Raw genomic sequence first — 16051 nt, forward strand, 5'->3', positions numbered from 1 at the left:
TCTGAAAGAGATGCTTTAGTCAAACACAAGTTATTAGGTTCAGTGCTATAATGAAGGTCAGACTAGATGATCTAAGGGTCCATAACTGGTCTTAAGTATCAGGGGGTTAGTCTGTATCCACAAAAACAAGGAGTCCAGTGGCACTTTAAAGACTAACAGATTTATTTGGGCATAAACTTTCGTGGGTTTTTTTTTTTTTTAAAAAACTGACTCCTTGTTGTTCTTCTGGTCTTAAAATCTATTAAATCTAGCATACTATGGATGCTGTAAAAATAATCCTTCTTTAGGATTATCACTTATGTCTTGCTCTCCGTTATTTATTCTACATTTATGTTAGAGGTCCGTCATGCTTTTTTTTTTCCTTATCAACCAGAGCCATGCTGCATGCATGATACAACTATATATGTTGTAGCCTTGTTGGTCCCAGAATATTAGAGAGACAAGGTGGGTGAGGTAAAGTATTTTATTGGACCAACTATATGTGTGCAGATAGCTGCTCCTCATTATCATAGTGAAAAAATTCACTGAACCCACAACAACTTTCTTTGAGCTCTGACTTCAGTGGGGCACAATATAATACGTACTGCAGTTGCTTTTACATAGTCAATGTTTGTCAACTGTTACCACAGATATCTTCTATTCTACGTTTAAAGGGAAAACTCTGATATTTCAGATACCACTGTGTGGCAACTGTTGCCTGGACAACACTGTTTTTAATGGTGACTTTTAAAAAATGTACATGTAGACAAAAGCTTTTGGCTATTTTTTCTTGACCTGATGTGTTCAGATGGTATGGAGTGCATGTCAGAGATCTGCATGGACAACTATTTTACAGTCAATTTTAATTTTTGAGATATTATTCTGCATTTTTGATCCAACTGTATAGTTACTTAAAATCAGCATTAAAAATGAACAAATTAACAAAAATTTCAAGCACATAAAACTTGCAGCAAATTAAAGGCTGGACCCACTTCCTATTTAAGTTATTGGAAGAACTTCTATGGTCTTTGGACTTATTTCTGCATTTTGGTATACAGATTGGGTCCCAGGAGTATCATCTATGCTATATGGAGCAAAAGGGTGAAAAATATTGAAAAATAGTGAACTGAGGCTATTTAATTTTGAGACTCAAGATATTTCAGTTTTGTTCCTGGCAAAAACAATTTTACACTATATCGTGTCTCTCAGCTTCTGTAGCACTGGCATTATTTGCATGTTTTTAAAATAGTTTCTCATAGCACTTCAGTGCCAAGTTAGTAAATACTAGGAATAAGTTATTAGATAAAACAAATAAATTGTTTTTCACCTCTTCTGTTTATATTTTGCACAGTTATTACATCCATATTTTATTAACAAATATAAATAAAGAAAAGGATATACATGGAATTTTACATATAGAAATTTAATTACTTTGAAATTTAAGTTACTTTTCTTAAGGAAGTCTTCAACAGTCTGGAGACTCTAAAACCACGTTTTGTTCCTTTACAGTAAGAGCTTGTCTACATGTGGACATTTACCAGCATAACTACATACGGGTATAAAGGTACTGCTCTCGTTATACTGGTATAGCACCCTACATGGACACTCTGAAGTTATGTCTACACTACTGGGACTATACCTATGTTGCCATAACTATGCCAGCATAAGCCAGAAACAGACTTCAAAGAGAAACAGCAGAACTAAAATTCATTTGCAAATTTAACACCATTAATTTGGGCTTGAATAGGGACTGGGAGTGACTGGCTCATTACAAAAGCAGCTTTGCCTCTCCTGGAACTGACACCACCTCATCTATTATTGGGAGTGGACTACATCCACCCTGATCCAATTGGCCCTGCCAACACTGGTTCTCCTCTTGTGAGGCACTCCCTTCTCTTCATGTGTCCTCATATAATGCCTGCATCTGTAACTTTCACTCCATGCATCTGAAGAAGTGGGTTTTTTACCCATGAAAGCTTATGCCCAAATAAATCTGTTAGTTTTTAAGGTGCCCCTGGACTCCTTGTTATTTTTTTAGCATAAGCCAAGTGTACCCTGTAGAGATGGAAGGGGTTTTTCCATTGCTATAGGAACTCCTCCTCCCTAAGCAGCAGTGGCTAGGCTGCTTGAAGCATTTTTCTGTTGACCTTCCTGCTACAGTGGGAGTTAGGTCAATTTAGCTATAGTACTCAGCGCTCCTGAGTGCTGTAGTTATGTCAACTTTAATTGTAGATCGGGCCTTCTAACGTAGCAATCCTTTTTCCTGCTTCAGCTTACACCACTTTCAGTGCAACGTAACAGTCCCAGGCTTGTGGTAGCCGGGTTAGATTTGTATGCAAATGAGGCTGCCGCGAACACTCCTGCAGCCCCCCCGGACGTTTTCCTCGCACACCAGCCCTGTGGCACAGCTAGGAGGACGGATAACATAATTGCACGAGCCCTTTTTTCTGCTGCTTTTGCACGCCCCCAGCTAGCGCGCTGGGGGTGTCGTTCTCCCGCCTCAGCCACAGGTGGCGCTGCTCCACACACGCAGCTTCCTCCCACCCTAAACGACGCTGTGAACGCTGGGCTGTAGGTTGGCCGAGAGTGATCCCAGGCCGGAAGCGGCGCTCTCTCCTCTCCCACTCTAGTCTCTGTGTTTCTTTGTCCGCCAGGCTGCCCGGTGCCGCTTGGTTGCTAGGCGGAAGTAGAGTGGCGGAGGCAGCGGTTTGGTTTAAAGAGCGTCCGAGGCGGCAAAGGGCTGCGGGTGGCGGCACCGCGAGCGGAGCTGGGCGCGGCGGCTCCCGCTCTCTGGCGGCGGTGGCGGCTTTCTGCTCTGTCCCCGTAGAGGTTGAGACGCTGCATGTGGGGACCCCCCGCCAGGGCCCGAGACTCCCCTCCCCGTAACCCCGGGCTCAGCCCGGACTGGAACACCGCTCGCCCTGCCTCAGAGTCCACCCCCCCTCCCGCAGGGCCTTGGACCCCCCGGCTGCCAGCCCGCATTCCCGATTTCACATACAGCCCCAAAGCAGAAATGGTCTCCAAATCCGACCAGCTTCTGATCGTTGTCTCCATCCTGGAAGGTAAAGTATTGAGTCCGACGCTGTCCCCTGAGCCCAGAGCTGGCTCTTGCTCCGTGCACGTTTGTCTCCTGGCATTAGCATCTTTGCACTCTTTCATTTCCCCTTTCTGTTTGTTTTTGGACTGTGTAAATTTTGCTAAAATACCACGATGATGAATTTAGTAATCCTTATAATAACATGCCAGGATGTGGGACTGAATTACCGTTAAGTAACGTATATGGTCTTGCCTTACAACGGATGTATTTTTTTTGTCTGATTTTTCTCTTTATTGCCAACAGCAGAGTACTTCATAAAGAATATACAAGAATAGTTTGAGAACTGAAGTTACATTACTCCTTAAAGGCACAGTCTCCATCTAAGGCCTGGTCTACACTAGGAGGGGATAGATCTAAGTTATGCAACTTCAGCTATGTGAATAACGTAGCTGAAGTTGACGTACTTAGACCTACTCGCCGCGGTGTCTTCACTGTGGTGAATTGACTGTTGCCGCTCCCCCATTGACTCCACCTGCGCCTCTCGTGGCGGTGGAGTACAGAAGTTGACGGGAGAGTGCTTTGGGATCGATTTATTGTGTCTAGACTAGATGCGATAAATCGACTCCCACTGGATCGATCACTGCCTGCCGATCCGGCGGGTAGTGTAGACATACCGTTAATAAAATCAGAATTACTTAAAATCTAAATGAATGAGCAAACTTTAATTAGTGTTGTTGAAAGCTCTGTGGACCAAATTCAGCTCTGATTTAAATGGGCATGTTTCTCAGTGCAACTGACTAACATTAATGGCAAAGGTGAAGTAGGGCCTATATATCTTAAGGGTCTCCTAGCCGCTACCTTCCACTGGGAGGGTGAAGCAGGTGTTGGGGTAACAACTGTGCAGTCTTTAAGAACTTCCCCCCCTTTTTCTGCTTGCTTGTCCTGGATGTTGTATCTAATTCAGGGTACATGCAAATAACAGGGTACTCCTTCTAAGGTATCGGAGAGTAGAAATATTAAACTTTTGCTTGTCTCATTTGTTTTATGGTGGTGCTTTCTTTTTCTCCAATTTTAAATGGCAGAAAATATTGAAAGAAAACATTCATTCATGTAACACCATGAAATTAGATGGTGTAAAAATCAGTTCCAGGGTGTTAGATTAATCCCTGATTCTGGTTTACTTGAGGGAAAGTGAGTTTTCGGCTATGTATAAGTTAGAATTGAAACAATAAAAGGGAAACAACATTTTCACTGTTGTAGCTGCTGTTTGTATGATTATTTTAACAGAAATTGGGTGAGGAGGAATTAATTTTCAGTGTTGTTAGAACATTTGATGGCAGTTCGTGTATGATCAGTTTAACGGTTTTGTTTGCACAGTGCTTTCACATATAAATAAATAGGGAACGGAGAAGGGGACTTTTTAAAAAAAGAAGGGGTGGGGGGAGAGAAACCCAAACAGGGTGACTGCAAAGTTTTGTGTATTTTACAGATGTAACTCAAAGACAGGTATAATTCCTGAAACTCTTGATATACTCATGGCACTCAACTCTACTCAGCTTTTTTTAAACTTTGTATGTCCCTTTATTTGCCATATCCTAATGATCTATATCTTAATTTTTTTAACAAAATCATAATCAAATAAGGTTCGATACCTGGACTGACCAAACCCTATAGAAATACAATTTATTTAAAATATAAAGACAAAAGCTAAAATATAAATGAACAAACGGAGCTGCCAGGTTTAGGTGTTGTAATAAATTCCGTGCAGGCCTCATTACAGGTTTGGACTCGTGTTCCTTACAGGTGTATCCATTTCTCTACACAAAATGTCTTTACTCAGGAGAGAGCTTTCTTCTGAAAATCGTGTCAGTTTGGACATACACTTTGTAAATGTAATTTATAGCCTTCTGTTAACTTTCAGAAACTTTGGTAGGTGGGGAAACGATGGTTAAATAAATATCTTGGGCTTTTTTTATGCTTCAGTTGCAGATTGTCCTAAATTAATGTTACTCTGCTGTATCTGAAAATATCTGATTATTTCTGTATTATCAGGCACTTCAGTGTGTCTTTCTGTGTTTTCAGCATTAGATTCTCAGTGAGTGACTTTGGGAAGATCTTTTTCCAGGAATTGTTCTAAATGTTATTTGTAAAGTGCCTAGCACTACAGTATATAATTTAAAAGAACTTTTCCCATAGTCTAACACATTTTTGAGACATAACTATAGTAAATACAAAATACATGTTGATTTATATTCACAGTCATAAGGAGAAAAACTCTGTCTTGTTTCTTTAAAATGAGAAATCCATTAGGCCAGAAGAGTAGTGATTCAGACTGCTTTCTTATCTCTCTTGTCTCAGGAGTCACGCTATGTAGTAACTAACTAAGAGAGGCATGCTGGTTTAAATTTTCAAAAAAAGATGATTGGTGGTACCCAATTTAGTTTACCTTAAGGAAGCGTACTTTTCATAAAGTACTGAGCACCCACCTCTTTAAAAGTCCCAAGTAGTACTTTCAAAATAACTTGTCACATTTGAACATGTAGGCTACTTTTTATGAAGTGTTTGAGAATTTTAGGATGTGTATAAATATTTGCGGTCTTAATAATGTTCCTTCTCCAGGTATATATTAAAATTTGGTAAGACTGATTACTCTTTATGGACCAGTAGCTTTCAAAATTCAGCTTATACTTACTTTAGGAGGTGGGGGTTCTACATTTTTACATTCCAATAATACAACTCAAACATTTTTAGAGGTAATGCTCCTGGGCTGAAAACTTGTATACTAAATTCAGATAGATGCTAGTCAAATCCCTAAATGAAGTATTGTGAAAATTTTGGGGGGCAAATTGCACAATGCTTATCTGGCTGAGTGTTATGAGCACCCAAATCACAAAATTAACAAACTAACACAAGAGGTATGACTCCATCTTCATTTCCTCTACCCCTTATTGTTTTAAAAAAATAACAACCTCATATCAGGTTAGTGTAAAGCAGAGGTCGGCAACGTTCGGCACGCGGCTCGCCAGGGTAAGCACCCTAGCGGGCCGGGCCAGTTTATTTACCTGCTGACGCGGCAGGTTCGGCCGATCGCGGCCCCCACTCACCGCGGTTTGCCGTCCTGGGCCAATGGGCGCGGCGGGAAGCGGCGCGGGCGAGGGATGTGTTGGCCGCGGCTTCCCGCGGCCCCCATTGGCCCGGGACAGCGAATCGCAGCGAGTGGGGGCCGCGATCGGCCGAACCTGCTGCGTCAGCAGGTAAATAAACTGGCCCGGCCCGCTAGGGTGCTTACCCTGGCAAGCCGCGTGCCGAACGTTGCCGACCCCTGGTGTAAAGGTTAATGGCAGCTTGTAATGAACCACTTACAAATAAATAAAAATCTGAACCAGCAATATTCCTACTATGTATCTGACTGTATTGTCTGTCCAACTTTGATTGCAAGCTCTTTATAGCAGGCAGTGAATTATTCTTGCTTATGTACTAGGATACTGTTAGTGTACAACAAATAATATAAAAATTCAGCCCTGGCTCTTGAGATAAAGTTAGAAAACATTGCACATTATTCCCATTTAAACAACCCAATGAACTTTCAGAACGAAAGGAAAAAAATCAAAATATCATAGTAAGTGCCTGATCCCATACACATGGGAGAGTAAAATTACTCATGTGAGTAGTTCCATTATATTCAATAAAACTACTCACTAGTAAAGTTACTGACCTACATGTTTGCAAGATTGGGACCAAATGCATTAAAAGCCAGTTTCTTAATAGAAAATTATTTATCACGTATATTTACTCAGGTCACTTTTTTTTCTAGCTTTTATGTGTTGAAGTCCACCTTCCACTTCTTTTTAAAATTAAGACGTGGAAAGTATATTAATACATATTAAAACAACTTCAAGAAGAATGATACAGGAAACCTATTTGTACAGTTTGTGGTTTTTGTCAAAAAACAGAAACAAGTTCTTCTGTGTTTTTAGCAGAGATGACTGAAAGTTGTGCCTTTGTATTTTTTCCAGGACGCCATTTTCCCAGACGTGCAAAGCATATGCTTGTGGTAGAAGCAAAGTTTGATGGTGAACAGCTAGCTACGGATCCTGTGGATCATGCAGATCAGCCAGAGTTTGCCACCGAATTGGCTTGGGAGCTTGATAGGAAAGCACTTCACCAGCACAGGTTACATTATAAAATTGTCAATTTTGTCATTATTTTTATCTTTACAGCAATGAAAGCTTTGTGTTTGTGTTTGGCTTCTAAAAATTTTAATGACAGTAGTACCAGGGTGGATTTGATTTAAATCATGATTTAAATCACTAGTCAGGAAGACTCGATTTAATCATGGATTTCTACATTAAAGTGCATTCTCCTTGGTTGTTATAACCTTAATGCATATTCTTCAGAACTCAGAGATAGATGTAGGTTTCATTTTTAGAAGGTACACACTATACATTTTTAAAGTGATTTATTTTGAAAACTTTTAGGATTAGTTTTACAGCTATATCAGAAAATGAATGATTGTTTGGTTATTTCATTTAAATGAAGCAGTTCACCTCCCAATGACTTCATAAATATCTATCTCCAATTCAACAGGTTAATCATTAATATTTGGAGGATTTTCTTGCCACGCTGTATTAGGAGGAGAAGATCACCAGACAGACATTTAAATAGATTTATTTAATTAAAACAACAACGTTATGTATTCTGGATTTTTTTTCTTCAACAGCAAGCATATATTTTAACAAAACAAGCATATGAATTTTTGATTTTAGTTAAACATTCAAGTTTTTTAAAATCAGGTTTGTTTTTGTTAAAATTATTTTAAACTAAAATAGTTAAATGAAATATTAAAAAAAACCCACAAATTAATGACTGTCAGTCAGAGAAACTTAAAATATTGGCTCTGCAGCTAACTCAGTCGTCTTCACCTTCATTTTCCTGTTTGTTCGTAATCTGGAAAAGAAAAACAAGCTTTCCTGCTTTTTCTGGTCCCAAACGATTTCTCAATTTGGAATGAACTAGTCCAAAGGAAGAAAATATTCTTTCTACACTGGCAGCAGAAGCTACTGCTGTTAAAGTGAGATTATCACTTCAACAGTCTTTGAATCCAAGTGCTTAAGTGATTTCCACCAGTTCGCTGCTGTGACTTTCTTTAAAACATCATCAGCAAACATATATTTCTTGAATGGTTCACCCTTAGCTCTGAAGTTGGCATTATGGAGGGATGATTGCTGGATGTCCATGTCTTAGCCAACTTCTCTTCTTCAGCAGTTAAGAATATTTGCAAGAAAATGAGCTGGAGATAGTGCTTGTTCCATTTGTTTTTTTTTTTTAATGCTTGTAATTTAACACTGTCATTGCATATTTCTCTTTTTAAGATCTCACTCAGTTCCTTCCAAATTTCAACATTGTCAGCAATAAAACGGTTATTTCCCTGCATTTTGTTGAAGGCTATAGAAATAGGCTTCAGGGTACTCAGCATGTGGTCAACATTTCTCTTAAGCCAGGGGTTCTCAGACTTTTGTACTGGTGACCTCTTTCACACAGCAAGTCTCTGAGTGCGACCCTCCCCCCCCCCCCATGCATTAAAAACACTTTTTTATATATATATATTTAACGCCATTATAAATGCTGGAGGCCAAGCAGGGTTTGGGGTGGAGGCTGACAGCTCGCGACCCCCTGAGGGGTCCTGACCCCCAGTTTGAGAACCCCCGTCTTAAGCCCAATGTTGAGAACTTTGACTGTGACAGTGCCATCTATTTTTTTTTGGCGATTTTGTTCACAAACTGTCATCAGATTAGGCCAGTTCTTATACAGTGCTCAAAACAGTCCACTACTGAGTTCCATCGCACGTCTTGTGGGAAAGTTAGCTTAGTTCCTCCCACTTTTTTTCAGAGCAGCTGTTGCAAAGTGGTTGTTACAGAAGTATTTTTCAGTTTTAACGCATTAGCCTTTATTTCCAGAACACTGAAGTCTTTGGCTAGGAGGTGCATCAAATGAGCACTGCAACCATATGTTATTAGCTTGGAACTCTCTTCTAAATAATTTCTTCTCATCTTGGATACGTTTGCAGCATTGTCTGTGAGCAAGCTGCGTACTAGACATTTGAATTTTTTTTCACAGTTTGTTAAAGCTTTTACTGCTGCTACTTGTAAGTATTCTGCTGTGTGCGCATTTCCTGATGTATCAATTGTTTCTGTAAGGAAGACATTCCCTTCTTCTGTTGTCACACAAATACATACAACAGGATCATTGTGGACATTGCTTCACCCATCAAGACTCAGGTTAACAATTTCACCCTCTAGACCTTTTGCACACTGCTCAATTTCTCTTTCATACACTTTATCCAGCAATTTGCCTGCGACATCTGCTCTGTTGGTGGACTGTATTCTGGTCTTAATGACTGAACCATGTTAATGGAGTGTGGGTTCTCAATCATGCGGAAAGGATAGTTCGTTGCATAAACAAACCGGGCAATTTTTTCATAAATTACCTCTTTTTGTAATATGCTGGTTCTTATCACAAACTTATCTATAGTTGTTTCTGGATGATGGAGATTTTTTTTTTTCTTTTTGCTACAGGTGATATACTGTGGCTATGTGACATACATGATGTGACTGAAACACTATCATTGGCAGCTAATTCTGAAACTATAGAAAATGATAGTGATCTTGAAGGTGGATAGTCTTCAGAATCCTGTACATTGAGGATGGAGTCTCCTAAACAAAATAAGTCAATGCAGTTATTTAATTATTGTTGCCATACTGCTCATTTAGTATTACTCATTGCATTAACTGACACTCAGTACTAATTTAAAGGTGAAATTGTAAAAGGAAGATCTGCCTATTTCAGCTATTTAATTTTTTTATCACAAATGCATCTAAAATGATAGTACCATAGAGTAACAACTATATTTTTTGCTCAAACATGAGAATTCAAGAATAGTCCAGATGGAAGACAGGCAGTCCTTAAGAAAGAACTATGAAATAAAAAAGTTTACCAACCTGAAGATCCTGCATGTTCCTTTCATCATCTTCAATGCAGCTTCCTCCTGAGAAGGAAGACTTATGATGTTGTTTCATTCGGGCAACCAGGTCTTGCATTTCTTTGTTGCACTGTTTGCGTTTTGCATGCATGCCTGTCTTACCCACAGGTAGAGGAACTTCATTAAAATATCCCCAAACTGGGTCTCTTTTACAGCCTGCTGCCATTATAGGTTTTCCCTTCTAGTGAGAGAAAGGTATGGCAGATCTCAAATCAATGAAGGCTACACTCAGAAAGATCTCAAGACTTCTGGAATATGCTGCTCAAACAGTTTCACTTTTGTTTCTATTGCCTGTCCCTCCCTTCTCACATTTGTCTCCAGACTTCTTCTCCTTGTCCAGACCTATTCCGCCCCCAACAATCTTCTATTCATTGAACTTTTTGAAACGTTGCACTTTTAGAGAGAGGTAAGGGATTGACTCTGTGTACACAAATTTGCAGAGGGACAATAGGGTTGAGGTCTGTTATTTCTCACCTCTATATATTATTTATTTATTTATTTAAAAATATTTTTGCTATCTCTGGAGACACAAATCCAGTTTGAGAACTGTAAAACTAAGCATCTTTGATAGTGCTCAGTCTAGAAGATAATGAGTCCCATTGGGTAAATAGAAAGATCAGCTTAAATAATCTTTACAGAAGCCCCTGGAACCCCGTAAGATTGGGTCCCTAATCCATGAACTATTGGAACTCATTTACAAAACTTTTCTTAAACATTAATTACATATTGTCTCATACTATAAAATTAGAATTTGTAATCCCTGTTCCATGCTGAGATACATTGTAGCTCAAAGATATCTTAATTAAAACTATCTTTTAGATAGGTTTTTTCCTCAAAAAGCATTTTGGTGAAATTCCAATTGTAATGAGTGGTGCTGCTTATTTTGTGTGTCAGTTTAATACTATACGTCCAACTGTTAGCATAAGATTTAAAAATAAGTGGTGATGAATGTTACATGTCTGAGAGTAGAATCTGAACCTGCCTCTCTTTCTGGTGAGGAACAGGTTCATATAATACCACTATTTCTTTTCCATGATTGCTTGGGCTTTAGGAGGGTCTAGTGAACTAATTTTTTTTAAGTGGGTTTATCTACCTCCTTATCATTTATAACAGTGTTAGATTGTAGAAGTTTAACAGTACATTCAGTTTGTACCGTAATTCGATGTTAAACCGGTTAAAAAATTGCTATATTTTCACATTTATTTTATACTGTCATCTTTCCGTGCTGTGACATTTTTCATCAGTTAAGTCTGATTACAGGGATTGTTGGCACAAATTGGATTTCATTGTGGTATTCTTCCAGGCTACAGCGTACACCTATCAAACTCCAGTGTTTTGCTTTGGATCCTATATCTTCAACTAAGGAGACTATAGGCTATATTGTACTCGATTTAAGAGCTGCTCAAGAAAAGAAACAGGTATGTTATTTGTTATGAAGAGATGTTAATAACTGACAGTTTGACAGTACTTATTACATTTTCCATTTTTGTAGGTACTGAAGTAGTTCTTGAAAGGAATTTGCAGAGCTCTCAAATCCTATTTGAAGGAATGTTGGCTCATCAGAGCATGTAGTTCAAAACCTTTTCAAAAGATTAATAGCATGTGTGAAGAACAAATACAAATATTTTGTATACATTTTATTAACATGATGAAATGTAAAATTCATCTGACTCTTAAATTGGTCATTGGAGATTACTGTGATATGGCCAAGTTAAACATGTGTGAAGGTTCTTTTGCCTTCCCGAATTTTAAAGATTTTGAGAATTGCAATATTAACATTGATGTATTTGTATTTCATATGAAATAATTCTCTGTAAACTGTGTCTAATAATCAGACTAGTATTGGATTTTTATTTTTTGTCTGTGATTGAGTAGTTGGTTCTTATTTGCTGAAACAACCATTTCCATTCTTAAAAAAAAAAAAAAAGCCTTCAGATTATGACAATGAAATAATAATACACAGAAAAACACTCAAAGAATGATTAAAATGAGTGAGAGACTGAGAGCTGAATCTGTTTAGTTTATCAGAATCATGATTGAGAGGTGACTTGATTACAATGTTTAAGTACCTTCTCAGGGAGAAAATAGTGGGTACTAAAGGACAAATGTGCAACAAGAACCAATGGCTGGAAGCTGAAGCCAGTAAGTTTTAACTAGAAATAAGGTAGACAAGGTGGGTAATATCTTTTGTTGGCCCAACTTCTGTTGCTGAGAGAGACAGCTTCAGGGTTGCCTTGAAGAGCTCTGTAGAAGCATGTCTCTCTCAGCCACAGAAGTTGATCCAACAAAAGATATTATGTCACTCACCTGGTCTCTACTATCCTGGGACCAATACAATAACACTGACAGAAATAAGTACATTTTTAACAGTGTGGAACTGGTACAAACTACCAAGGGAAGTAGCAGATTCTCCATCTCTTGATATCTTCAAATCAGTCCTGGATGTATTTTTGGAAACTATGCTTTAGCCAAATGTAAAATATAGTGCTCAATACAATGAAATTTTAATGCGATATACAGGAGGTCAGGCTAGATGATCTAATGGTCCTTACTGGTCTTAAACTCTGTGTATAAACTACACCATGGCTGGTCATATGATAGCTTGGATTCCCTAGAGCCATAGGTTCCCATTTTTAGCGAGGTTGAGAAAGCTTGTGTTTCATACAATTTTACCATGTGAGGGTCTGTCAGATGAGATCTTAGAAAAACAAGATTTTTCTCTATTCTGATTAAAGATTCTATGGTGGTTTTAGCCTGTTATCTTGTTGAATATGCCCAGGCCTTGGAAGGAATATATGCAGTTTTTTCCTCTAGAAGTCTAGCCTAAAATATGGACAGCTAATATGGCTTCAAATATGTCAGTCTGTGTCTTGATTCAGTTTTTCAGTTATGTTAAGCTAATTGGATTGAAAAAACACACCCTCTTTGTGTATCAAGACAGGGCTTATGAGTCTCACCTGTGAGTTAGGGTGCAATCTATTATACAGATAGGTAAACTGTTATACAAAGAGAGGTAATGATTTGCACAAGGTTATTCAGGGAACTAGGGCAAAACTGGGAATAGACTTCAGATACCTTGACTTCTGCTCCCTCTGCTGCAGTCATTAAGCCACAGTTGCCTACCTCAGAGGAGAAAAAGAGGGACAGAGATAGAAAAATGTTAAAAAGGAAAAAATAAAGCAAAAGGCTGGTGTATGGCAGTTTTTAAAGAGCTATTTTTTTAGGTGAATGGCAGGCACTTTTGAGTAAACCTTGCTCAGGGATGCCTGGGATGGGACATGTGCAAAAGGGGCAGTTTACCCCCGGCCCCCGCTTGAGAGGGCTCCCAAACCAGTGGAATTTGAGCACATAGCATTGTGACCTGGCCCACAGGGTCACAGTGCCACTTTGATTTGGCCCGGCCACTCCTTTGTCATGATGGAAAGGTCGTTGGGCCAAATTTGAGTGAGCAGTGATCCCATGTGCCAGGTCACAATGCCTGGAGCAGAGAACCATACCCAGCCTTGTGGGACAGGAGGCGCCTCTGCAGCGTGAGTGTGGGCAAGCTCACTCTCTGCCTCCTCTTCTCCCTGCCACCCTCCCCCAGGTCTCAGGTGGGGAGGGAGAGGTTCAGTTTCAGATTTTGCCATGGGGTCCCGTAAACCTCTGTGATCAGGGCCGGCTCTGGCTTTTTTGTCGCCCGCGGGGGGGGCGGCCGGAGCCCCGGCGGGGGCTCCGCTCTCCCGCCGGGGGGAGGGGGCCGGGGGGGAGAGCGGCTGGAGCCCTGGGAGGAGGGCGGTGAGCCCCGGCGCGGGCTCGGCTCTCCCCCCGGCGGCCAGAGCGCCGGGGGCAGGGCGGTGAGCCCCGGCGGGGGCTCGGCTCTCCCCCAGGCGGCCAGAGTGCCGGGGGGAGGGCGGCGAGCCCGGCTGTGGCCCCGCTCTCCCCGGCGGCCGGAGCGCCGCGCCGCCCCCCTCCAGGTGCCGCCCCAAGCACCAGCTTGGGTGCCTGGAGCCGGCCCTGTCTGTGATCTTGCTTTAATTTGTTTTTTGCTCCATCTTAGGCTGCTTCCCATGCACTTCCAAAGGCTATCAAGGCATTGTTGTTAGACGTCTTGACTGTTAGGCAGAAAGGTTTGGTCCACATCAATCTACCTAAGAAATTTGGTATAACAAAACCAAAGCTATTACGGTAGAATGTGACAGAGAATCAGTCTGATATTTTGAAAATAAACACTGAAGCACATCTTAACTCTGCTACAGCCTAACTGCCAAAAGATGTATTTCATCCTGCAACCACATTATATGCCTTTGCCATTCTCTTCCTTCTTATTTTTGGAACATACTTTATCCACTTTTTTTTTTTTTTAATTCTGCAGGCACCAAAATGGTATCCTTTGCTCAGCAACAAATATACTAAATTTAAATCTGAGATACAGATAAGTATAGTGTTGGAAACCGATACAAAAGCACCAGTGGATGGCTTTAAAGCAAAAGAAGCACCTCCGAGAGAAGGGAAAGGTTAGTAGCATAATCCAAATTTAATTACATTTTATTCAGAAAAGTTTTGTTTCGTGTGCCTGAAGAACATATAGTTTATTGCAAATGCTTATTTTGGGACACAAGTGCATTTTACTTTAATAGCATTTTTATATAAAATATTTACAACCTATTACAGTGTATATAGTACATATAAATGTAAGCACTTAGTGCAATGGTTATTTTATAATGGCTCTCCAATCATATCAGGCTCCAATAAAGTGTGTGTGCTTGTTTGCTTATTTTAATAGGATGGGTGTGAGGTTTGTGTCATTTAAAAACAAACAAGCTGCTTATTTCCTTGACAGAATGTAGTTTTGATAGTTTATACTTAAGATCATAAAGTATTGAAATCAAGTAGTCTCAGAAAAGAGGCAGTAGAAAACATGGGTAAGAGTTGATCAGGGCACGCAGGAAAATAAAATACAGATACAAGGATGGATTTTAAAGTAGAAGGTGCGAACTTTATTAATGTTTAGTTTAAGATGGGAGAGAGCTGGTGCTCTCCTGCTCCCAAACCAGCGTGACACACAGACCCCTTGGCAAAGGATCCTCTTTCTTTGTAAATATTTCTTGCACCAGATCTGACAAACTCACTATTTATCTATAGAGAATAACATGTAAAGAGTCATAACCATTGTGAAATATATTTATGGGTAATGTTTAAGGAATAATATACTGCAAGTATGCTTGATGGATTTGGAGTAGAAATTTGTCACAAGGAAACAGTGTCTTGGTGATGGCCCATATGGGCAAGGGGGAGTTGTCAGTCTGCCTTGATTGGCCAGTGATGCAGTAGAAGGGCTAGGTTGTTTAGCCCTGCATAATACGAAGTCTATATCTACAATACACCGCTTTTAGTGATATGGCTGTGTCACCACAGCCATGCCACTAAAAGTAGCGCAGCGGAGCCCCTGTTTGTCGGCTCTCCTGCTGACAAAAAACTTCTGCCCCCAATGAGCGGTGTTCACGTTGTTGGCAGGAGAACACTCCTGCCAACAACACACTGTTCACGCTAGCACTTGTTGCGGCAAAATGTTTGCCTTTCAGGATTTTTTTGTTTTGTTTTTTTAACACCTCTGAAAGACAAAAGTTTGGTCTTTCAATTGCCAGTGTAGACATAGCCTAAGACTTTTGAATGGGAAACCAGCAGAGGCAACAAGAAACAATCAAAACCACTTAGAGGTAAAAAAAGAAACTTTACAGCTAAGCAGGGTTTCGCCCTATCTGTGAATAGAAACCAAAAACTCTCTTCAGTATAATATAGTATGGGGAAGGACACTCTGCATCCATTCACTGAGGAAACCCCTTATGAATGTTTGGATCCTGGTTCTAGAGAAACCAGCCAGTTCTGCAACAGACTGAATTTTGGCGAGGGGGAGGAAAATCGACTTTCTTAGATAAGAAAGGTAACTGTTAATAAGTGTAGACCCAGGTTCATGCTTTCTTTTTTTTTTAATTGTAACCATTTGTTTTCACTAC

The 16051-nt window shown here is 40.0% G+C and overlaps 1 protein-coding gene across 2 annotated transcripts in view; it reads left to right on the forward strand.

The window, feature by feature from the left end:
• Window positions 1-2935: 2935 nt before the first annotated feature.
• The window catches only part of CEP120 (centrosomal protein 120), a 72455-nt gene continuing 59339 nt past the window's right edge, over window positions 2936-16051 (forward strand). The window contains exons 1-4 of one of the 2 annotated variants that reach the window (XM_026652407.2): window positions 2936-3041; window positions 7033-7189; window positions 11359-11473; window positions 14410-14551. In XM_026652407.2, coding sequence (XP_026508192.2) covers window positions 2993-3041; window positions 7033-7189; window positions 11359-11473; window positions 14410-14551 — 463 coding nt within the window. In that variant the 5' untranslated portion in view covers window positions 2936-2992. The remainder of the gene's footprint in view (window positions 3042-7032; window positions 7190-11358; window positions 11474-14409; window positions 14552-16051) is intronic. The other variant, XM_026652408.2, reaches the window with a different exon arrangement.

This window comes from Terrapene carolina, unplaced genomic scaffold, assembly GCF_002925995.2.
Source record: "Terrapene carolina triunguis isolate 2854851 unplaced genomic scaffold, T_m_triunguis-2.0 Scaffold113, whole genome shotgun sequence".
NCBI lineage: Eukaryota > Metazoa > Chordata > Testudines > Emydidae > Terrapene > Terrapene triunguis.